At 32.8% G+C, this 24,904-nt stretch overlaps 3 protein-coding genes across 5 annotated transcripts; 2 read left to right on the forward strand and 1 right to left on the reverse strand.

The window, feature by feature from the left end:
* The first annotated feature begins 1,588 nt into the window (after positions 1 to 1,588).
* On the forward strand, positions 1,589 to 11,110 carry LOC108476342 (methylmalonate-semialdehyde dehydrogenase [acylating], mitochondrial-like). 2 transcript variants are annotated; one of them, XM_017778526.2, is made up of 20 exons: positions 1,589 to 1,973; positions 2,448 to 3,155; positions 3,268 to 3,362; positions 3,555 to 3,626; positions 3,732 to 3,893; positions 3,974 to 4,052; positions 4,169 to 4,323; positions 4,706 to 4,769; positions 5,358 to 5,437; positions 6,090 to 6,155; positions 7,614 to 7,664; positions 7,813 to 7,964; positions 8,717 to 8,807; positions 9,030 to 9,110; positions 10,021 to 10,098; positions 10,190 to 10,234; positions 10,342 to 10,385; positions 10,473 to 10,551; positions 10,637 to 10,727; positions 10,860 to 11,110. In XM_017778526.2, exons 2-20 carry the CDS (start codon positions 2,606 to 2,608, stop codon positions 10,946 to 10,948), a joined length of 2,124 nt encoding a protein of 707 aa, XP_017634015.1. In that variant the 5' UTR covers positions 1,589 to 1,973; positions 2,448 to 2,605; the 3' UTR covers positions 10,949 to 11,110. The 2 variants fall into 2 exon arrangements, with proteins under 2 accessions (XP_017634015.1, XP_017634016.1); XM_017778527.2 differs by having other exon boundaries at positions 1,592 to 1,973; positions 10,199 to 10,234.
* An 852-nt stretch (positions 11,111 to 11,962) lies between these two features.
* Positions 11,963 to 18,143, forward strand: LOC108476235 (methylmalonate-semialdehyde dehydrogenase [acylating], mitochondrial). The gene is made up of 19 exons (XM_017778384.2): positions 11,963 to 12,316; positions 12,420 to 12,517; positions 12,659 to 12,730; positions 12,821 to 12,982; positions 13,084 to 13,162; positions 13,291 to 13,445; positions 13,805 to 13,868; positions 14,151 to 14,230; positions 14,493 to 14,558; positions 15,153 to 15,203; positions 15,431 to 15,582; positions 15,654 to 15,744; positions 16,399 to 16,479; positions 16,897 to 16,974; positions 17,104 to 17,139; positions 17,231 to 17,274; positions 17,359 to 17,437; positions 17,601 to 17,691; positions 17,796 to 18,143. The coding sequence occupies exons 1-19, from the start codon at positions 12,289 to 12,291 to the stop codon at positions 17,906 to 17,908; spliced, it is 1,620 nt and encodes a 539-aa protein (XP_017633873.1). The 5' UTR covers positions 11,963 to 12,288; the 3' UTR covers positions 17,909 to 18,143.
* A 1,120-nt stretch (positions 18,144 to 19,263) lies between these two features.
* On the reverse strand, positions 19,264 to 22,160 carry LOC108474810 (uncharacterized). Of its 2 annotated transcripts, none has more exons than XM_017776832.2 (5): positions 21,965 to 22,160; positions 21,823 to 21,849; positions 20,850 to 21,222; positions 20,316 to 20,393; positions 19,264 to 20,207 (listed from the first exon to the last, which is right to left on the reverse strand). In XM_017776832.2, the coding sequence occupies exons 1-5, from the start codon at positions 22,018 to 22,020 to the stop codon at positions 19,545 to 19,547; spliced, it is 1,197 nt and encodes a 398-aa protein (XP_017632321.1). In that variant the 5' UTR covers positions 22,021 to 22,160; the 3' UTR covers positions 19,264 to 19,544. The 2 variants fall into 2 exon arrangements, with proteins under 2 accessions (XP_017632321.1, XP_052881379.1); XM_053025419.1 differs by having other exon boundaries at positions 20,850 to 21,206; positions 21,965 to 22,139.
* Between the last annotated feature and the right edge of the window lie 2,744 nt (positions 22,161 to 24,904).

Raw genomic sequence — 24,904 nt, forward strand, 5'->3', positions numbered from 1 at the left:
AATTAAGTTCCTGTTGTTAACTAAAATAATTTTAATAATTTCCATCATTGACCATGTTGACTATCAAAATAAATTGATAGACCAATCAGATGGTGACAAGTGGCAATTTCGAGTTTAATATAATATTTTTCACATAAAATGATTAAAATTTAAAAAAATATTATAAAATAAAAATATTAAAATTGATATAAACTTATTAAAATTATAAAATAGTATAAAACTTATAAATATTATAAAAATATAAAATTATAATAAATAATAAAAGCTATAAAATTAATAAAATTATTTAAAATATTAAATATTAAAAAATTATTAGAATTGTTTAAAATAATAAAACTGTAAAAAATTATAAAAGTATTAAAATATTAAAATTGATATAAATTTATAAAAATACAAAAAAATCATAAAAAATTGAACTGGATTGGTTAGCCCAAAATCAAAAGGGCATTGGTCCAAGAATGCCATTAGACCTATTGACACGGGAACAAGGCGGTTGAACTGATTTTTTTTATTTTTTAAATATTTTTATCAAACCAAAATTTTATTATCTAACTATTAGCATATGTTCGAATGAAATATTCTAACCAAGATTTTCAGAACTGAATTGGTGGTCGAACCGATTAGACCACTAGTTTTCCAGTTCGACCGATTCGTCCAGTTTAATTAAATAAAACATTAAAAATTAAAAAATTAAAAAAAATTGATTCAATCATTTGGTTCCTAGACAACCAGTCTAACAGCTTACTTTGGATCGATACCCTTGTCGATTTCGACCTAATCGATTCAACCGATTGATCCGGTTTGGTTCAAGTTTTATGATTTTTTAAAATAATTTTTATAAGTTTATATCCATTTTAATACTTTTTATGATTTTTATAGAATTTTAATAAGTTTTATAAAATTTTAAATATGTTTTTATTATTCTTATATTTTTATAATTTATTAGAAGTTATAAATTTTCATAATTTTTATAAATTTTTTATAGTTTTATAAGTTTACATCAAATTTCACTTTTAATAAATAATAATTTTATATTTTTTGATAAATTTTTTATTTTAAAAAATTATGGGAAAAATATTAGATTAAACTAAAAGTCGTCACGAGTCACTATCCGATTGGTCTATTAATTTATTTTAAAATTAACATGATCAATGACGAAAACCGTTAAAAGAGTGACTTAATTAGGTGTGAATTTAATACAAGAGTTTAATTGAGTTTTTGCATTTTCTTAAGGTTTTTCTTTTACATATAAGCCCATTTTAAATGATAACTAATATTATTAGAATAATGCTTTTTCATTTTCATATTTTTATATAATTTATAAATTAAAAACTAAAATCACATATTTAAAGATCAAACAAGTATAGGCAAATTTAGATCTATACATAAGTTGTTTACAATCCACCTATAATCATTTTTTTAACATTATACATAAATTGTTTACAATCCACCTATAATTATTTTTTTAACATTATATATATTTATTTTACGATTTATGTACAATATTATTTTCAAGAGTCAAACTTAAGCTCTCTTATTGAGAATACGCACTGACCACCTGACCACTTGTTGGTCCACCTATAATCATTTTTAAATTTAAATATTTTTATGTTATTTACTCTCTCTTTTTTCTTGGTATGTAACAAAATTAAATTTGTAGAGGGCGGAAAAGAAAGAAAAATCACTTTCACCGAGAGCAGACTCGCAGAGGCAAACAAGCTACAAGGTCTTGTTTGTTTGAAAATCATTTTCACGCATTTAAACAGCGCCACCAACCCAACGCCATTACGACTAAGCCAAACACGTACCTCGTTTTCTTGTTTCGGACCCATCAAGAAAGACCGTCGACTCTCTCTACACAAGATTTCCAGTGCGAGAAAGAGAATATTAAACCCCTTCCACTCAAAAGGTAAAAGTTATTCAATAAACTGGACGCCCAGCGCCGCCGATTCGAGCCCGATCGTAACTTTCCGGTAAGTATCCTGAACTTTTCTCCAACTTTTGTTCATCATACGACCAAAATTGAAATTTCCGTTTGGTTCCTGAGAGAATGAGAAGTGATTGACAGGCCGAGTCTAATTTAGTGGAGAATTCGTTGCGAAAGGATAATCTTGAGAATTTGGTTAGGTTTTTCTTCTTTTATATTTATAAACAGAGGCAATTCAGAATTCTGCTGCATTAGTTCAAGCGTATTGCTATCTTGGCATTTTGATAGTGACATTCCAATTTCTGTGTTCATTTGAATGAATCATATATGAAAGTTTAATTTCTGAGAAACTAGAAAAATTGATTGTGAGCTATTTTAATAATTTCATCAATTTATAACATTTTGGATGGAACATATAGTTTTGTAAACGTCTATGTCTATGTTTCATGCATCGACGTTAGTGTATTGCTATGTAATTATGAAGTTTCTTGCTCTTAATGTAGTTCCATTTTTCCTGCAGGGGGAATGTAGGTGATGTAAATCTGTAATCCATTTTGTTTCAATGGAGAGTGAAGTCCTAGAGGAGGAGGATCAAGTATATTGGTGTTGACTGTTAGAAGGACTTTTAAAGTGTGATGCATATTATGCTTTACTCTAGATAATACGTTTCATCTATTAATGATGGATATAGAATGTAGCTCAGAGTTGAATGAACAGCCTCAGATGCTTCCTCCTCCACCTGGGACCTTTATAGATCGTGAAGAACTTATCCAGCATGTTGGTGAATTTGCTGTATCGCAAGGGTATGTGGTTACTATTAAGCAATCTAAGAGGGACAAAGTGGTAGTCCTTGGCTGTGACAGAGGAGGTGTCTATCGTAACAGGAGGAAACCTATTGATGAGTCTGCTGAATGTATTCGCAGAAGGAGAACTGGTTCTCGACTTACAAACTGTCCCTTTGAAGTTGTTGGTAAAAAGGATGATGGGTTGTGGGTACTTACTGTTAAAAATGGTACACACAACCATGAACCCTTGAAGGACATTGCAGAACATCCATCCGCCCGTCGTTTTTCTGAGAAAGAAGTCTTGTTGATAAAAGAAATGACAGAAGCTGGATTAAAACCTCGGCAAATTCTAAAGAGACTGAGACAAAGCAACCCTGATCTTTTATCAACACCAAAGCATGTTTATAATGTCAAGGCCAAGCTTCGGCAAGGAAATATGTCAGGTATTTTTTTCACATCATGAAAAGCACTCTCTGGTCTTTTTTCATGTTTACACTTTTTCCAGTTTCGTTGGAGTATTTTGTTATTTTAAGTGATGACATGTTTGCATTGCAGTGAGAAACTACAAGTCATTGAAACCTCAGAAATCTGCTGTAAGAAACAATTATCTATCAGTTATGGAGCCATCTTGGAGGCAACATAACCCTCCGGTAAGCTTTAGTTTTTGTTCAACAACACTTAGGTCACAAAGTTGTAGCCCACCCACTTGGAATGAGGGAGAGCTTTAGTGCTTAAATGAATTATTCTCTTCTGTCTTCACTCTATATTTATCTCCCTCCCTCCTTATTGGATTTTTCTCTGAAATTTCATTGGAATTGAACTATCTTGGTGCTGCATGTCAGAGGGTTCCCAATCTCATCGGGGGCAGATTTGTTGATTCACAGTCATTTGCTTCAATTGATGTTATAAACCCTGTAAGTACCCATAAAAGTTTCCATTTTAGTTACTCATGACTATCAAGTTATAAATAGATGATTGGGTTTCCTTTTCATAATCATTTCATTTATAATTCTTCATAGGCAACACAGGAAGTGGTTTCTCAAGTTCCTCTGACTACAAATGAGGAGTTCAGAGCAGCAGTTTTTGCAGCAAAACGGGCTTTCCCATCATGGCGTAACACTCAAAGTACCATCCGACAGCGTATAATGTTCAAGTTTCAAGAGCTCATTAGGAGAGACATTGTAAATGCTTAGAATTCCAAATGTTCTGTTCTTGATTGGCATTTATCTTTTATTGATGGGAAATATCATTATGGCCACAGGATAAGCTTGCTATGAACATTACCAATGAACACGGGAAGGCATTGAAGGATGCGTACGATGATGTCTTGTGTGGGTTAGGTCAGTATCTCTTTTCTATTTTAATGTCTTATAATTTTCTTTCTCATTTAGTATTTTTTTTTTGAATAAACCTTCTAGTAATGGTTTGCTTTATAGTCTTTCATTTTCCTTGGTAGAGGTGGTTGAACATGCTTGTGGATTGGCGAATTTGCAAATTGGTGAATTTGTTTCCAATATATCTAATGGAGTTGATTCTTATAGCATTAGAGAGCCTCTTGGTGTTTGTGCTGGTATTTGTCCTTTCGACTTTCCAGCTATGATCCCTTTATGGGTAAGCTTAGTTTGCTTTTAGTCCAAGTTCATAGCATGGTTGTCTAATATCAATCTGTTTACTTAGCTTGATGAGTAATAGGATTACTTAGTTGTTATGAGCAATAGGATTACTTGGTAGTTATGAGCAATAGGATTACTTGGTAGTTATAAATTTATAATCCTCTACTCAAAAAACAAAACTGATTTCAGAGTTTGATGTAACTTCATAATGCAAGAGGTTCTTTTGTTTTGATGTTTACTTTTGTTAATCGGTTACAAGAACAGTAGCAGACTAGCCTCCTGGGTTTCACATTCCGATCAATGATAACTATTAGAAACATTTTAATTTAGTTGTTTTAGTTTACCCTCATTCACTTTCCTGTTGATTTTTTAACCTGCAGATGTTTTCTACTGCGGTTACTTGTGGTAATACTTTTATACTAAAGCCGTCAGAGAAGGATCCAGGTGATAGCTATTTTGTACCATTTGCCTACATGAAATTGTAGTAACTTTATCTTCATTCTTAATGATGTTAAAAATTCTGTCCCAGATATGTGAAACTTGCTTTCCAGGTAAGGCATTGAACATGTACTATTATGTGCAGACCTGTCATGTATATAGCAAGAGCCATTTCTTTTAAGCACTGGTGAAATCCTTGAGTCTCACGTGGTAGTATTGTATTGAGATAATTTCTTTTTACATTTGGATGCATTCTTTAATGGAGATTTGGCTCATTACTGTATAGGGAAAAAAACGTCAGTTGTTGCTAAGAACTTGAAAAGTGTTGAAGCCACTTCATACTTAGAAGGTTAAAATGATAAGAGCTTTGAAATGCATATGGAGCATGGTTGCAAATTTGAGTGAGCTTTGGCATGGCTTATTATTGTTTCTCAATCTGAACTCAAACATTTGAAGCATTCTACAGCTTTAGCTAAATATTTACAAATGAGAAGATAGCTCCTATTTTAAGCAAATCTTATTTGATGATTCATTGTGCTTACATAAGGCTATTATTCTCAAGTGTATAACTGATATGTTCTCATGTTCTTTCAGGGGCTGCTGTGATGCTTGCTGAGCTAGCAGCGGAGGCTGGCCTGCCTAATGGTGTCTTAAATATTGTTCATGGCTCCAATGTAAGTTTTTGAGTTTGGACTTACAGTTGTTTATTGGTTTATATCCTTTATTAATAGCATCCCTTGAAATGCTTCAGAGGATAAGCATGCAACCTTCTTTTATTATCAACAATGTTTTTTTCCAACAATATATTGAGTGAAGCTGTTCTGTTGGGTTTATGACATTGATTTGTCCATCACATTAGTCGTTTCCATGATCCAGTCTGTATTTTGATTAGGTTAAAATATGCTCCAAGTCTCTATATTCTTCAAACATTTGGAATTTAGTCCCTCTACCTTTTCGATGTAAAAATGCAAGTCCAATTGTTAACATTGTTAAAATTCTTCCATTAAATTCATGTTTATTACGTCACTTTTTCGGTTACATGGTTATCAAGTGGGTATTTTTTTAATTTCAAAATGTCGCACCAGCGAATTTAATAGAATAATTTTAATAGTGTTAACAATTGGACCTAAAATTTTAAATCCAGAAAGTAGAGGGGCTAAAATTCCTAGAAATAAAAGTAGAGGGACTAATTCCAAATATGCAGAGTACAGGAACTTGGAGTATATTTTTAACCTTTTGATTATTTGGCGTTGTACTATATGCAATATCTCTATTTTCACTTACTTCTTACTGGGTTCTATTGTGCTTTCCTTTGATTTTGTATAGGAAATCATTAGTACCATATGTGATGATGATGACATCAAAGCTGTATCTTTTGTTGGTCCAAGTACTGTAAGTTATTCAGTCATTACTTACCATTACCTTCACATTATGCTTCTTTTTTTTCCTGTTTACTTTTATGATCATTGTGGCAAGTTAAGCATGGACACGGGAAATCCCCTCTTTCTGGTCTTGTACCAGTGTCTGTGATGAAATTCGGAAACACAGCAAAACACGTTGGCAAGAATTCCACACATTGAAAAGAATTGAAGTGCACATGGTCCAACACAGTCAACAGATGTGTCGACAAAGGATGAAAAATTGAGATGAGGGAAATAAAAATTTTGGGGGTTAAAAGAGCTCAAACACTGAGGTTGACATTAGTGTTATGGGTGACAATGATGAGCTAGTTTCTGATACCTGGAGCAGAGAGGCAGAATTGAGTTTGGTGTTCTTGAAAGAATAAGAGCTTAGATAGGGAATGAGAAGGAATAGATAGAGAAGAAGAGGAAGGGAAAAATGATGCCTTTAATTATGAATAGTTGCCAAAATCTGTAGAACAGAGGCAGAGAGAATACGATAGGATATAGACAGAAGAATAAGGGAGAATGAGGGGGAGTTCTAATTTTTGTCTAGACATGAAACACACTTTTTGGGAGAAGGAAACAAGATAATCCAATCTTGACTCATTTCAGCAAAACAGCACAATTCAATTTGTTTTGATCCTATAATCTGGTTTAATTCCAACTTTTAGGTTGTAAAATAATTAATTATATATTAAAAATTTAGATCAAGTCCAATTAAGAATTTTTAAGTTCATAAACGATTTGATTATATATTAATGAAAAGTGCCAATATTTATGTTCACATTGAATACTTCTATATAAAAAAAAAAGTAAAAAATCTCTATTGCCATGTCCTGCGACCTATATTCTCATTTGCTAGGAACTGGCATGTTGCCTTGTCTGTGTATGTTTTATCCATATAAAAATTGTCTTTCTTAAGGTAGGTTTAACATGGTTGATTATGGATTTATGTGTTAAGCGTTCTGAAGGGTTGACAACTACTAAAAGTACAGTCATGATATCTAATCCTTAAGACAGGTCTGTATTTTGATTAGTTTTTTTTCTTCTTCTAGGAAATGTGAACAGTAGCAACCTAAAGTTTTCTTGAGAATGTGAGAATACTTAATGATAGAAAGAGGAGGTTCTTCTGTTTAGAACAATGGATAATATTAGAATGAATTTATAGATTTGGCAAACATAGCAAAATCCATATAGTTTTCTTGCCCTGCTCTGTTGAACTCCTTGAAACTGCAAATAGATGCAACTTATGCATCAATATTTGGTGATCAAAGGTTTGTGGTTCAAATTGTGTCCAAAATCATGGAAGTATTCTTGTTGTTCTCTCACATAGGTCATTTGAATTTTGAAATCTTTGCTGGTTATTGATCTCTCATAGAGCTTTTGACCATGTATTAGTATGTAGTTCTTACTAATTACTGTTTTACATGTTTTTAACTTTTACTAGGCTGGTTCTTATGTGTATTCTAGAGCTTCTGCTAAAGGAAAGCGTGTTCAGGTACTTTTTGGGAAACTAATCTGTTATTTTTCTACAAACATTATAGTAGCTGTCTTGCCCTGGCAAATTATCTGAGTTTGATGTTAATTTTTCTGTTTTATCTTTTTCTGAAAGGTTGTTAATTTTGCTTGTCGATTGTTGGTTTTAGTGCAATATTGGAGCAAAAAATCATGCAGTTGTAATGCCTGACGCAAGCATGGATACTACCCTAAATGCTCTAGTTACAGCTGGCTTTGGTGGGGCAGGGCAGAAGCGCATGTCACTAAGTACAGTTGTCTTTGTTGGAGGCTTGACCCCATGGTAACTTTTTTCTTGCTTATATTTTTGTGAGCTATATTTTCTAAGGTCTTAAGCTTCATTTTCTAACCATTGATTTATGATCATTCTTTCTCTTAACTATTCTTAATACATCTCTCTCTATATGTTACCTGATTGCTGTAAGTCACCTTATCAGTGGCCTTATTTTCTTTTACATTTTAATTTTACTTATTAATATATCAAGGAGAGGTTTTCAATCTTCCATTCTTCTGTTTATTTCATTTATTTTTCATTTGGATTGATGAGGAAATATATGCTCACATATGTGAGGATTTTCCCTTGTTCCCTCATATATAGTTAAGGCTTTGGGCTGAAAAGAGTGAGTCCCAACTTTGGTCTACACCGAATAATGGTGTGGACATATTTATTTTAATTTAAATTATTTTCAATGATAAAACTCATCGTAAAACTGAGTTTGGCTGTTTTCTAAAAAAGGGGAAAATAGCCTACACCATCACAAAGTTATTTTTCTGGTATCTGCAGTCAAGACTCCTAAATAGCAAGAACATTTTAAAGGGAAAAACTAAGTATAGACTTACCAAGAATAGAGGCATCTAGGTTTTCTGTCGATGTTATTTTTATTTTTATTTCATATTTAGAATCGCCAACCTTTCTCCCTTCTCTTGTTGTTCTCTCTTCTTCCTTTTCTGCTTTTCTAATTGGTGTTAGGTTGAAGTTATGTGATTGATTTGAGATGTGTTGGTATAAAAGATGTTTGCATGAACTTTTGCTAGGGAAGATAAACTGGTGGAGCGTGCGCAAGCACTTAGAGTACAACCCGGAACAGAACCCGATACAGACATTGGTCCGGTGATTAGCAAGCAGGTACAATATAATTCATGGTTGACTAAATTTTCATTAATTATATCAAACCGATATGGTGATTTGGAAGTGAATTCCTTTGAGATATTTTGTGCTGCTTGAGGTGAAACAATTTATAAAATTTTGGTTTGGAGCATGTGTGAGTTGCTTGTTGAACACCATGTATTTTTGCATGTCCTGCTCAATTATGAAACCACATTCTTAAATGTTCGTGGTGGTTGACAGGCAAAGGAACTCATATGCAGATTGATCCAATCAAGTGTTGGCAGTGGTGCAAAACTAGTAGTTGATGGGAGAAATATTCTGGTATTTCATTTTGTTTTGAGTTCTATCAGTTTGATCTATGATCTGCTTGAATTATGTATTATGGATTTTTTTTTTTCTTGGCCTCAGTAGCTTTTATTGAAAAGAGAAATGATACTTTTTCCTTGAATATCTATGATCTCATAGGTTTTAAGATTTTCTGGTGCTTTCTTGTATTTATGAGCTGATATTGACGCAAATTTCAAGCAAAGGCAGATGCTCTGCTTGTTTGGAGTTTGGACTCTGGTTATAAAGGGATTATTGTGATAGATGTCATTGGGGTTATCAGAATATAGTTGCAGAAGTTTGATCTCTTCTTTTTTGTACCTCAGCCCACTCAAGCGGAGGCAGCATTTTCCTCTGCCACGAACCCCCTCTCCTTGCCCCACTTCTTACATGAAGGCAAATATAATTATTCACCACATTCATTCACGACTTAAGACTCTGGCAATGCCATTCGGGAAAAAATTGTTTAGGACCTTGCATGCTTCTATCTCAAATTAGTTGTGAATACTAGTTCTTGACCTCCCCATGCTGAAGCTCAAGTCTTTGCAATCTGCAATCTATAATCCACCGAAATTACAGTGAAACTAAAAAAATACTGAACATCAGAAGGTGAAATGTTAACTCATAAAAATGGTCATCTTCTAGTCCAGTTTATTTCTTAGAATGTTTTACCTTTCAAGCTTCTGAAGTTATGCTACAAAAGAATGTCCAAGATTCTCCATGTAACTTGGAATCCAGTGATAAATATGGACCATGGTGACATGCTTAAGTTGGTAGTGGTTATGGTGATCTTTGGTATTACACTGTAGAAAATTTTAGGATGCATGCCTAGAAATGCAGTTTTACTTCGAAATTTGAGAAAAGTCAAATGGGCCTTGTTCAAATTGTTACCTTATGAATAATGTAGGTTCCGGGGTATGAACATGGTAACTTCATTGGCCCAACAATCTTATCCAATGTCAAGGTCAGCATGGAATGTTACAAGGTATAAACATTCCTTGCAAAGATACGATTTCTCATATAAGTAGAGACTTGAAGTCTATATTCAATCAAAATACTTAATGAGAATTTCTTAGCTGATACAGGAGGAAACTTGTGGCCCGGTTCTCCTGTGCATGGAGGTTTGCTACTTATTGCTGTTTCAGTTTGTATGACGCTCCAGTTGGGAAAGTTTGTTGTGTATGTAAGACATGCTGATATATGTATTATTTTTCTTATCGTTGCACAGGCAGACAACATAGAAGAGGCTATAGACATTGTTAACAGGAACAAGTAATGTTCCAATTCCAACATCCCTAGATTCCCTCATCATACAAAACTTTTGCAGCTTTTTATTTACCTTATACGTTCCTCTTACAGATATGGCAATGGAGCTTCAATATTTACTACATCAGGTGTAACAGCAAGGAAATTTCAAACCGAGATTGAGGTTGGGCAGGTAATGCAGCAGCCGTTGTCCCCATGTGTTGGCTATATGTTATAAAAAATGGTTGATCTTCTTTTAATGGGAGTATTTGACACAGGTTGGCATCAATATTCCAATTTCAGCCCCATTCCCTTTTTCATGTTTTACAAGCTTAAAGCCATTGTTCGCCGGTGATATCAATTTCGATGGTATATTTTACATCCTTAGGAAGCTTGTTATATTTCATTTCTCCCTTGATCAAGATGAGATAATGAAATATTATTGTTCTTTTTTTTAATAAACTAATTGTGTATTCATGCGGGACTGGCTCACTCACACAGGCAAGGCAGGAATTCAATTCTACACCCAGATTAAAACAGTTTCTCAACAATGGAAGGATGTAGCAGCAGGCACTAGCAGTGATGTATAAATAACAATAATAGCAATAGCAAAATTTGCATGTGTCTGGTTCATAGTTGAGTTCATAATTTTGATATATAAGACTAACCAGCATATCTCATTTTTAACCCTTTTCCTCCCTATTTTCCTTTTTTTCGATTAATAATAAAGAAATAAGATCGCAATTTCTATATATATATCTATTAAAATTGTAGTCTTTTCTCCTTTTTTTTTTGGATGTCCTTTTGCGTAACGTAACGGGATACCTTGAATTATCAGTATAGATTAACTGGCTGTATGCAATGGAAAATTTCCAAATCAAGGCTAAAAAAAAAAAGAAAATAAATGTTTGGTTTAATCGTCATTGTGCTTGTATTCTTCTTGTGTTTATGTATTTTATTTTCTAATGGTAGGTGGGCTTTTTATCCGATTTTATAGGTTATCTAAGACCCCTTTGGTTGATCACTATGCCTAGAATTGAGGTTTGACCAATGAAATTTATTTATTTTTTTCGGGTATACTTTTTAAATTATTCGCAGCCCTCAAGCCTAAAACTAATTAAATTTGTTAATGTAATAATAACAATGTCGTTCGAATTTAGTCGATTTGACTAATGAAATGTAGAATTGGATTTAATATATATTTATATGAAATTTAAGGTATAATCACAATTGTAATTATTTATTAATATAATTTAGATAATTATAATCAAAATTAATCATTATAAATTATAAAGTATTAGTAATACTTAAATCGATTGAAAATTAAGATTTCAAACTTTCATTAAATCAAAGCCTTACTAACTTAATTTGTTTAATATATTATTTAACTAAAAGTAAAATATATTTATTTAAATTTAATTGTAATATTATACAATGTTAGTATATCTTATACACACAATGACTTTTTATTTTTTTATTTGGTGAAAACACACAATGAAATTTTCGATTTTCCAGTTTGCATCGAAGCAAATGCTCATTATTCGATTTTTATCTGACTTGACCATAATAAGCTTTGGTCTTTAGTAATCTTATAATTTATTTATTTATTTTAAATAGCAGATAAGAATAAGGGGTGGATGTATGTGTAAGCGCACTCGCATGATTTGGTAATGGCAAATAAGCCAACGCGGGCAACTGTCTGGATTGGCACTGCCAAATAAGATTCCTTCAGATTACGCTTCTCACTAATAATTAATTATAATTAATAATATTTACCATCAAAGAAGATCACAATTATTTATTTATTTATTTATTTTGGTATTGTCTTGTACTGATAAAAATACTGGAACAAGCAGTTCACATATCAAGGAAATATTGCTTTCACTCTCTTGATGATCTTAACATACAGCGAGCTTAGTCACAGAGGAAAATGATGATGCGATTTTCACTTCAAAAAGGTAAACAAAAACTTAAAAAACAAAATCAATTAAAAGAAAAAAAGGGACGAATTTCATTTATTTGTTTATTTTTTGATTATTTTGCTGTTCCCTTTTGTTGCAGTGAAGAATTTACCGGCTTTAAGGCCTCAGGTTTTGGCTTCTGCGAGTCCTCGTTTCTCTACTGCTGCCGAATCTTCTTTTAATCACCGTAATCCTTCGGTATAACGCTTTTGCTTCTATTTATCGTTCTTCGAATGATATGTGTATTTTTCGTTCTATCGAGATCCATTTTTTTTAATGCAAAATGGTATTTATTTAATTCTTTTTTATGTATTGATCGGATTGGGCTTTATACTACAGAGGGTTCCTAATCTTATAGGAGGTGCTTTTGTTGATTCGAAATCAACATCAACCATTGATGTTATAAACCCTGTGAGTGTCTCATCCTAATCTTTTTTATAGATAAGAATATTCAGCTCTTGGAGTTAATTGTAATATATGTTATTTTGGAAAATTAAATAGGCGACACAAGAAGTTGTTTCACAAATTCCTTTAACTACAAATGAAGAGTTCAAAGCTGCAGTGGCTGCAGCAAAGCAAGCTTTCCCGTCATGGCGAAATACCCCAATTACAACTCGTCAGCGTATTATGTTCAAACTCCAAGAGCTTATTCGTAGGGATATGGTAAAGCATGAGCTTAGTTCAGGTTTTTCTTTGTGTAGTAAGTTTTTTGTATAGATGCTTTTTTAGCTAATGAATCTATTCAATCTTTATTTTGTTTTTAGGATAAACTGGCCAAGAATATTACAACTGAACAGGGCAAGACATTGAAGGATGCTCATGGAGATGTCTTTCGAGGACTTGGTTGGTATCTATATCCTTCAATGTACTGTTTGAGTTGGTAGCAGAAATTGTCAACCTTAACAGTGTTAAAGATTAATATTTTTTTCCTTTTCTTTTTTTATTTTATTTTCTGGACTTTTTTCATATAGAGGTGGTGGAACATAGTTGTGGAATGGCAACCCTGAAAATGGGAGAGTATGTCCCCAATGTAGCTAGTGGAATCGATACATATAGTATTAGAGAACCACTAGGTGTTTGTGCTGGGATTTGTCCCTTCAACTTTCCAGCAATGATTCCCTTATGGGTAAGTCTTCATTTTATACATAGTAGTTTCAATTTTCAAAGCATAGCAATTGTTGGCCATCTATTCCTAATTTATACTTGTTTGTCCCCCTATTAAATTTCAGGCTTATGAACTTTAATGGATTCTCATTTCCCATTAATCAGCATTTTAGTGCAATTATTTTTCTTCATAAACTTAGGAACTCATACCAAGCAGTTTGGTTCTTCACTAATATTGATTGTATAGATGGTAAAGTATAAACTTTATTGCTTCTTCTGAGTCTTGGTAGTAAGTTGTTGCCAACTTCCAGAAAGGCCGTTTTTATCAAATCCATGCAAGAGAAAAATTAACATATGGTTTTTTTTTTTTTTTTAATGCAGATGTTCCCTGTCGCAGTTACATGTGGTAATACCTTTGTTTTAAAGCCATCAGAAAAGGATCCTGGTGAGTTCAACATAATAATTGTATGATGTAGTATCCTGGTGAGTTCACATATATGGAGGACAAAAGGTTGCTATAACTTGTTTTATTGTGGCTGGTCGTTAAAGATCTTATTTGGATGTTGATGTGCCATACATGGGTGGGACATTATAATTACTATTGTTACTACCTTAATTTTTTCAGTTACATAAGAGAAGGACAACTTGGTTGTCGTTCCTTTGTTCTTACATGACTTCACTTTACTCTCCAACTCTTTTCTTAAAATGCCATTTTTTTACTTTCCAGGGGCATCCATAATGCTGGCTGAGTTAGCAATGGAAGCTGGTCTGCCCCCGGGTGTCTTAAATATAGTTCATGGCACCAATGTAGGTTCCTCATTAACATGATTTTATGAAGTCCACGGTTTTATTTATCTTTATTTCTAATTTATACATCTATTTGCATAGTTGCTATTCGTTAAATGTCACTTATCGAAGTAATATTTTTTCTGTAAATGTACAGTTTGATTACCATCTGCAGGCCAAAAAAACACATATTTTTCTTCAATGTTGTATAAGTGGCATAAATGTATAATGTTTCATTTAATTGATTCTACCATAAATATCCTAATATCTTTTTCTGTGGCAGGACATTGTTAATGCTATTTGTGATGATGACGATATCAGAGCTATATCATTTGTTGGTTCTAATACTGTAAGTATGCCTTTTGTGTCCAAAGCACGCAGATGACTATCATTGCGACCTTTCAGAAATTTGAGTTCTAAATAGTTCTCTTCTTTATTGTTTTGGTTGTTGCTCTTAAAATTGCTTGTGATAACCTGGTGTAACAACTTTTTGAAGTACCAAAGATTCTTTGGCCAATGCAGGACCAAATATGAGAAATTCATTCTTCACTTCTTTCATAACATTTTTTAATGTCTTCAATGAAGTAGGTCTTGCCGTTTGTTTCTCCTAGGATTAACTCTTCACATGTCTAACACTATGAACTCTTAAATTTTGACTTCCCCTCACTTTGATGTCCCTAGTTGTTTTCAAGATGTAAACTATTTTATCATGTGCATCGTCTCCTTCATGTTTAATTTTCTCCGGCACCGTAGACATCTTCCTTTGCCTATATAGGATCTTTTGGTACTTCATGGGTAAATTGCCATGGCTATTTCTGTTGTGATATGACTGTTATTGTCCTAAACTTCTTTTTGCAATTCATGAAAAGTCATTGATGTTTCACAAAGCAGTTCAGTATTTTGGTTATATTCTTCTTGATGTTTTCTTTTTAATTTTTTGAAGGCTGGCATGCACATATATGGAAGAGCTTCTGCTAAAGGAAAACGTGTGCAGGTATCATTTAACTTACATTATAAGCAACACATGATTTATCTCCTAGTGATATGGTCACTTCTGTTAAGCCACCATATCCACATCAGTTAAGTTTACAATTTGCTATTTCCTTATATTCAGGTTTGGCCTTTCCAACTTGCTGATTAGTAATAGTTTGGATGCTTAACAACTTATATGACTTTATAAAGTTGAACTAAGTTTCCTTCTCAATAAAATATTTTTCTCAGTCCAATATGGGGGCCAAAAATCATGGCATTGTCATGCCTGATGCAAACAAGGATGCTACACTAAATGCTCTACTTGCTGCTGGTTTTGGTGCTGCTGGACAAAGGTGCATGGCACTTAGCACAATAGTCTTTGTTGGTGACTCTGAATCATGGTATTGTGTTTTTCCTCCATCTTGTTGTAATTTTGGGAAGCTATGATTAAGGGGGTTCCCGAACTTTCCAGGTTGAATGACCTGGTTGAGCGTGCCAAAGGTCTTAAAGTTAATGCTGGAATTGAACCCAATGCAGACCTTGGTCCAGTGATTAGCAAACAGGTATTGTGTGTTCAAGATATTTCCCACCTTTTCTGGACAACTGCTAACATGCTACTAATTCTCACTAAATATAGTAGAAATCATGCCTAAGCGTTTCTTTTTTTTCTGACAATTCGAAATGCCCTAATTCTCTGGGCGGACGACGTAAAATCTATTATTTATCCTAGGCCAAGGCCTGGGCCTACCTGTATCAAGGTATCAGGTCCATCACAGGGTTGTATAATTGCGTAGAGCAGATCTTTCTTCCCTTTTTCTGCTGTCATTTCCATACTCTTCTTTTATTTAAAAAAAAAAAAAAGAAGAAAGAACAATCCAGAAATATCTGATAAACTACACGAGGTGATGCAAGGATGAGCCCGGCCACTAATCGGTGATCAGGTTATTTGAGTGAATAGGTTTATAAGGCACTTCGAGAAGGCGACTGGTATAACATATTATTCGGATAATCAAAAACATTGGACTTGAAGCTGGGAATTCCAGCAAAAAGGTTGTAGCTTGAGCCAACTTGACTCCATCTAGGGGGATGGGGAATAATGACCTCAATCTACCATTTCTGATGCCCCTTTTAATGCTTTCTTTTCATTCTTCTCATTTGTTTGGATCCTTGGAATTCTTTGGAATTCTTTTGTTCATTGGAATTCTTTTGCTTTACAGGCTAAAGAACGAATATGCAGATTAGTTCAATCTGGAGTTGAGAGTGGTGCAAAACTACTGCTTGATGGGAGAAATATCGTGGTATTTAATATTTCTTCCCTATTCAATTAACTTTTTACTTGTGGCATCATATAGATAGTATATTCCATCTTCAAGATTGAAAAATCCTGATAAAGCGCATAAAATCGTTGAGTATTTTGGAACCACTTAAAAGTGGATTTGTCTTGGGCCATTATTGGCAGCAGAGATTGAAGAATATTTATAGAATATAATAAGATCCAGAGAGAATGAGTTACTACAAAATCCAAATGATTTGGTGTACCTAAGCTAAGATCTTTCCTCCACCTCCTCCATCTCTGCTTCCCTGATTGGTTTATTGAGATCTTTCTGAAGGGGGTTGGTATGGTCCTTGTTAGGTCTTTGTTTCCTTGCTGCTAACTAGATTTTTGAACTTCTCAAAAAAAACCTGTTACTAACTATCTATGAGTGACAAAATAGGTTCCAGGATATGAGCAAGGAAATTTTATTGGTCCGACAATTTTAACTGGTGTCACAGCTGACATGGAATGCTATAAGGTATTCATTTCTGTTTATGACTTGTAACGCATTGTTTAAATTGTGGTCATGAAAATACCAGGAGTGGGTAAAAATGACTCTTGAACATTCATAGAAAATACCTTGACTACTCTATTTTGGCCTGTGCAGGAGGAAATCTTCGGCCCAGTTCTTGTTTGCATGAAGGTGAGTTACTTCCCTCTCTGTTTCTTAGCTAATCAAACTTTTCATTGATTAGTATTGCTGACTGTTTCTTCTTTTCATGCCACATGTTCAGGCTGACAGCTTGGAAGACGCTTTAAACATTGTTAACAGAAACAAGTACATCCCGAATCTGACTCTCTTTTGGTCCTCCTAAGTTATGTATCAATGTTTGTCTCACTTGTGAGTTGCGCTCTGTTTCAGATATGGTAATGGTGCTTCTATATTTACTACATCCGGTGCTGTAGCGAGGAAATTCCAGACAGAGGTTGAGGCTGGGCAGGTAAAACTGTGGATCAAATATAGTAGGGTATATTGAAAATTGCTCAGAGCTGCAATTACATAACCCATACAAGTACCACTTACGAAACATGATGGCATTAACTGAAAGGTCATTTGTTTGTTGCTTTGAAAGTTCAATCATTAATATGTTTTGATTGATTTAGGTTGGCATCAATGTCCCCATACCAGTTCCCTTGCCGTTTTTCTCATTTACTGGCAATAAATCATCTTTCGCAGGCGACCTTAACTTTTATGGTAATATATACATTATAACTAATATAGTTCTTCAACTTGCCATCTGCTGGTAACCCCCACTTTTCAACCAACCGTTTGACTCAGAAGCTCTTTCTTATTTGCAGGCAAGGCTGGAGTTAACTTTTTCACCCAGATTAAAACAGTTACTCAACAATGGAAGGATTTACCTAGCGGCAGCGGTGTTTCCCTAGCGATGCCAACATCACAGAAGTTATAACCATGATCGGATTGTTCTTTCAGGAGTTGTAGGTCTGCCCTGTACCAATGTCAAGATCTTCAATTAACCACCTTTCAACTGATTCCCTATATTGCTAGTTTATAAGACGGGAAAACAGGGGAAATAAGATTGTCCTTAATGTCATTTAACCATGGTTGTGGACACATTTTTGTTCGCGGTCACATTTATAGTGGTTGCGGATGTAATGCATGCTATTACAGGCAATTGTGGTAAATATCGGTTGTTAAATCCATCTCTTTTGGAAAAATTCAATACCGGTGGTAGACTAGATTCTCCAAGAGCATATCGCCCTGCGAATAAATTCTTTATAGGGGCTTTATGCTTCCATACCCGGATTCTCTGTTTTGGATTTATTTTATGTATGTTTAATTGCAGTGCCTGCCAGCCCCTAAAATGTAAAATTTTTATTTAGGCTTTTGAGATTTTTAAATATTTTAAATTAGTAAAATAAAATTATATTTTAGCCCTCTTAAAATTATAAAATTTAATTTAATTTTAAAAATTATAAAGATATAGGGTATAAAAAAATAAAATTTTATTCAATCTATTGTTTTGACTTCACCCCTGTTTAATTGGTTCGCCATTGATGCTCCACCAAAAGCCTCTACTGCTCATCGGTTTATGCTTCACTCTCTTCCATTTCCAATGTCCAATGTACCAAAGACATATCATGTTTTATCATTTAGTATGAAACGTAATCCAAAGAGGTTCGAACTGGATTGGTTACTAAGATTGATTAGTTTGGAAACTGATTAAGGCAACTTTCTAGTATTGAATTGATTTGATAAAAAAATTGGTACGGATCAGTTGAACATGTTAAATCAAGTTTTTTTTTATTTTTTAATTTATATTTTAATTTTTTTTTATGATTTTTAATTGAGCCAATCGAACAGACCGAACCAATCAAATTGATAAACTAATGGTTTAATTGATTCAATCGTTGGTTTGGTTCTAAAAACTTTGATATATCCTATCAAACATGACGAGTCTTTCAAGTGATGATAATTTAGATTGCATATTCGAATAAAATTTAAATTTGAATCTTAAATTTATTATTTGTTGCAGGTTTGGAACAAATGCAACTAGATACTTTGGATGTCTATTATCCAAATTCATACTACTTATTCAAATTTAGATATTCATATCTAATGGTTACATAATGTTTATAATTTTTATTTTTATATTTAAAATTGGTAGATTTGAATTTGGATTTTTGCAAAATGTTTGTAAATTTTGAAACTAATTTTTCTTACAGATTCAAATATTTAATGGATAATAGTATTAATTCAAATTCGAACTTGAATAGTAATACTCAAATAATGATCCCAAAATCATTTTACAGTTTTAATGTTTCTAAGAATTTGTATTCATCATTCTCAAACTCTGATGGATGGAACAATGATATTGGATAACAAGAAACCTCACAAACCATGTACTATATAGCCCGCTATATTATCACAAGCTAACCACATATTAGATGTAATGTGATCTTGATATACGATGAATTCCCGCATTACATGCTGCTGTAAACTAAGAGACAAACAATCTTCGAAACCATCTCTTTTCTTAAACTTTACAGCAGTAAAATATTTCAAGATCGATTAGACACACTAACTCAAGCAAGCTGACCTTCTCCAAGATTATTCAGTTTTTGAATATTAGCTAAGTGCTTCCTTCCCCATAGATGAGAATTCAGATCCTCTGATCGACCGCAGGTTATGTTACATATAGTACACCTAAATTGAGGAATTTTAGTCTTATCATGTTTCTTCCCAACCTGTTGCTGCTGCCCTTGTACGTTTTCACTTGATTTTACATGATTTCCCACCATATTAGTTGTTGGTATCGCCTTCTTCGATTCTTCTTTTGGCAGATTAGATTTGCTCATCTCGGTTTTAGGATTAACTGCATTGCTGCATGCTGCTGACGAAGCAGATTTTTGGCCTTTGGGAGGTTCTTGTTTCTTTGAACCTTTTTTCTGGGGTTCCTTGCGGGAAACCTCAGATTGTTTTACCTTTGAAACCAAACCAGCTTTGCCTTTACAAGGCTGGTTATTTGCTTGCATTAAGTTGTTTTTGTGTTTTCTTCCTCGCAAATGACTATTCAAGGTTTTCTCACTCGTGGTTGTCACTTGACACATAGCACAAGTCCATTCCTTCTGAACTTGCTTATCTGAAGGTATCTCGGGTAAATCGGGACCCACCTCTCCCACAGTTTCTGGAAGTGTAGCAGTAGTATTGTTCACTGTCTGAATGACATTGGGATCGGTTTTCGGAATCTGCAAAAGTGATTCAAGTCAACAATCAGTAGCTATGAGAAATGAGGCAACACATAAAAGCTTAATTCTCATTGCATATTCGAGAGGAAAATGAGTATGGAACTTTACCGGAGCAACTTCCCATTTCTCTGTTATTTGCACAGGTTTTATGCCTTTCTGCAATATGCTAGTCTCAGTCCCCTTTGGCTACATTGTTAAAAACAACCATATTAGTATCATATAGAGGGTAAAAGTACTATAGAAGCCTCTCTACTAGGAATCTAATTGCATTTTACCCTATTCACTCGAAAAATAGACAAATTAGTTCCTGTAGGTTAGATCAAAGAGCAAATTAATCATTTCTATTAAAAAGTTCATCCATTTCAATTGCTAAAAACTAGTGTGGTTAACGGAATAACCAAACAATACCTCATGTTGACATATAGGACCAGTTTTTCACAATAGAAACGGATGAAGTTTTCAACAGAATGACCAGTTTGCTCTTTGATCTAACATACAGAGACTAATATACCTATTTTTTCTAATAAAAAGAGCAAATACAATCTGACTCCAAGTACAAAGGCCTCCATGATATTTTTCCTCTATATATGTGCTCAATACATATTGCTACATATAATCCTATATATATGTAGTAAATATGACCTCATTAGCAATAAGTTTCTCTTGAACTTCTGTTGGTCCATGTGCCTTCACACAGTCATCAGCTACTTCAACAAGAAAATTGTCCTTCAAAAACAAGTCTTGCTGCTTCTTGAACCAGTTAATGATAGTTGGCAAATCCATATACAAACATGGATGAACAAATCGATTATAAACATAAAAGGCACCATCGAAATGGGGTATCATCATCCAACAGACAATGGTTAGCTTCATATATGGCCAAAATGGAAGCCATTGAAGGATCCCCATGAAAGCATGTTCGAACAAGGAAATCAGTGAGAAGATAATCCAATAAGTAACTAATTTCTTGGTGTCAGTGTTGGAATTAGCCTCAATTGCCTGAATGGAAGCACGTCTGTTAATAGGCAAACACAACATCATCACCACATTTTTCATATATATAAAGCACTCAGTAAATTTACCATCGAGTCCCTGGTACTATGATTCAAATTAAATTTTACCCCCTCTACTCAAAAAATAAATAAATTAATTTCTCTACATTAGATCAAAGAGCAAAGTGAACATTCACTTAGAAATTTTATCCATTTATGTAGTTAAAAATTGGACATCGCATGTTGCTGTCTAATTATTCCCTTGATCACCTCAGTTTTTAATAGTACAAGTAAATGAAAATTTTAACAAAAATGACCAATTTGTTCTTTAATCTAAATGTACAAAAATTAATTTTCCCATTTTTTTGAGTAAAGGAAGCAAAATACAATCAACTCTTGGTACAAAAATCTGCATGTTATTTTTACCAAAATACTCAAATGCTTAACTAAGTATATACTTATCAATGCCACATCTTCACTGGACTATTCATAATAATAATAATAAAAGAACCCAGGTTTTAAATGATCTTTCAATTTATTCATTATACCATCAAAATGAAATGTCAAAAAGAGTAAAGCATAAAGCATTGAAAGTATTATATATATATGTAAAGGATACTTACAGAGGATAACCTAAAGCAAAGAGAGGCCTGCAAACCAAGAGAAAATTTTTATTAAGAAATCCATGAACTCGTAACATAAAATAGAAATTTTTTTCAACAAAAAAAAATATCTTGTAGGTTTAAAAAATTGAGAAAAAAATACCAAGCAAGAGAATGAAAGCATATCAATGCAAGCTTAACAAGAGCTTGAAAACCCATGTTGGATTCAACTTTCTTTTAGTTAAATTTATGAGCTGAAGACTAGGGGCTTGGAGGGGGGAAATGAACAGGCTGAACCTGAGAAAACCTCTTGCAGTAAGCAAAGACTGGGAAAAAAAACAAAAAGCTTACAAAAGAGTTCCACTGAAAAGTCAATATGGTATACTTTGCTTTAATTTAACGCTAAATGATTAATTTGGCCACTAATCTTCGTATATTTTAACAAAATGGTCCTAATCGTATTTTTGAATGTTTTTGGCCATTATCTTTTGATTTTTTTCAAACTGTTCTTTCTAACATATTTAATGAATAAATTTAAGGTTTCAATTTTCTTTTTCTTTTAAAAGGTTTCAATTTTTTATATGTTTGTTTACTGAAGAGGCTTTTCTATTGAGTTAATTTTTTAGATAATTATGTTTATTTTCTTTAAATTAAGACTTATTTTTTAATTTCATGTATTTTTATTTATTTTATTATTTTTCATATGTTATTATCTTATAGGGTTATTTAAATAATAAATTACATTTTATTAAAAATATTTCACATATGAAATTCCACATTATCTCTGTTAATTTTTTAACGGTACTTTTATTAAATCGGTTAGAAAAAATAGTTTGAAAAAAGAACAAAATTTGATGGTCAAAAAGGTTCAAAATACAATTAAAATTATTTTGACAAAACATACAAATATTAGTGACCAAAATTATCTCAAAAATACAATTAGGATACTTTTGACAAAATATACAAATATTGGTGACCAAAATTGTCATTAATTCTAAATTTAACAACTTTATTTTATATGATACTGGAGCTGGAAATATTCGGTTACAACTTCCGTAGTCGCTTAATGTGGTAGGTAAACGTCACGCGTGGTAGCTGACAGAGATCGAGGCTTTGGATACGCGCTAAGCTACTTTAATAGATTCCTCGTACGGATAAAAACGTGGTGGTGGTTGGGCATGTTGAAAAGTTTCCTTGGCTGGGAAAGGGCAGATTGCCCGATAGAGGATGCTATTTACTAAGTTTTCCATTACATTTCCAAAAATCATACTGCCAGTGCCCTGAAAAGTTGCGTAATTTCGGCTTTGGCACAAGTTATTAGAAAATATTTTAATTTAAATTTATTTTTTGTAATTTTTACTTTTATTAGGTTTAATATATTGCTTGGTATTTAAGTTTTTTATTTTTTTGTACTTGTATTATTTTTTTATCTAATAGTATATTTGTATTTGATAAAAGTTATATATTTTGATATCTAAAGATAATAATGTTAATTTTTCATTTTTAATTTAAATTTTAGGATCAATTTATGAAAATTAATTGCTAATATTATTAAGTTTACAAGTAAAAAAATACGAAAGGTTGAGAGAAAGTTTCAATAAAATCATGATAGTGGGCATCATCTCGTGCCATCTATGTATTTGTGAAATTTTTGAATCTGTTTTTTTTTAATAATCTCATTATAGATCTTAATTATATTTGTTCTTTTTGATATAATGCCTAAAACTACTCATAGCCCCTCCCCAACCCATAAATAAGAGGATAATGCGCTTCAATGCACTCGAACCCACGTTCTCTTGTATTGACAACAATATTCATACCATATTAAGTTAAGACTTAATCGATAAATTTGGACTTGTTAACTGTATTGGACTTGTAGCTTGAATTATTAACTGCTATAACAACTATGATGTATAAGTATTATGGAAGTTACTGTATTAGGATTTAGATTGTATTTTATCCATTTTACTCGAAAATAGGTAAACTAATCTTTATAAGTTAGATTAAAGAGCAAACTAGACATTTTTGTTAAATTTTTATTCATTTCTACAATAAAAAATTAGTGTGATTAACAAAATAACCAAACAGTTCCACATAGTGTGTCATATGTATCTCATTTGACTACGATGATCAATTTTTAACAATAAAAACGAATAAAATTTTAACAAAAGACAAATTTATTTTTTGATTTGATATATAAAAATTGAGTCGTCTATTTTTTTAATAGAAGAAGTAAAATCCAATTCCACTCACCTCTATAAAATCTTTACTCAATTATGATAATAAAAAGCGTAACAAAATCTAATCACTCGTACTCGTAAAATGGTCTTATTTCCACTTGAGAATTGGGTTGGAGATGCTTGGAGCTGTTGGACTTCTTTCAAGATTGATGTAAATTATGGCCTATAGAGATGTTAGAGTTTGTGTTCTAAATACTCTCCAATATTTGATTTAGTAAAAGAGTGGTATAATGATAAAAAGTAAGAGAATATTTATGTAGAGTAATAGTAAAAATGGTGATCTTAATGAAGATGAAGGTGTACTTAAAATTCATATCTGGTCTTGGAGGCTGCCTTTAGGGTTGTACTTTGCCTACAAATGAGAAGGGATTGGCTGATCTCTTTATATATATATATATGAAAACTAGCAAGACTGTACAAGGGCATGGGCGAAGCCAAGGGGACTAGCATCGGCCCTGGCCTCCCCTAAAATATAAAATTGTATTTTAGGCCCTTAAATTTTTTTTAAAAATTTAAATTAATAAAGGTAAAATTATATTTTGGTCCCTAAAATTATAAAAATTCTATTTAATCATTTATAAATTATAAAGATATAAACTATAAAAAATTAAAATTTCATCCGGCCCCCCTAAAAAAATTTTTTAGCTTCGCCCCTCTACAAGGGCCATTTCACTAGCCTTGTACCCTCTATAACTTAGATATTGTTTCGGCCAAATTGATGAAAGCTACTTTATTTTCCAAGTGTTACACTATCTTATTAATATCTATCCCTTGCAATTATGTAGGCCTAGTGTGCCATATGATTTTTTTTAAGGTTTAAGTTAGAACTGATCATGGATTAAATTATTCATATAAGTCTAAAG

Source organism: Gossypium arboreum, chromosome 3, assembly GCF_025698485.1.
Source record: "Gossypium arboreum isolate Shixiya-1 chromosome 3, ASM2569848v2, whole genome shotgun sequence".
In the NCBI taxonomy this organism is placed as follows: Eukaryota; Viridiplantae; Streptophyta; class Magnoliopsida; order Malvales; family Malvaceae; genus Gossypium; species Gossypium arboreum.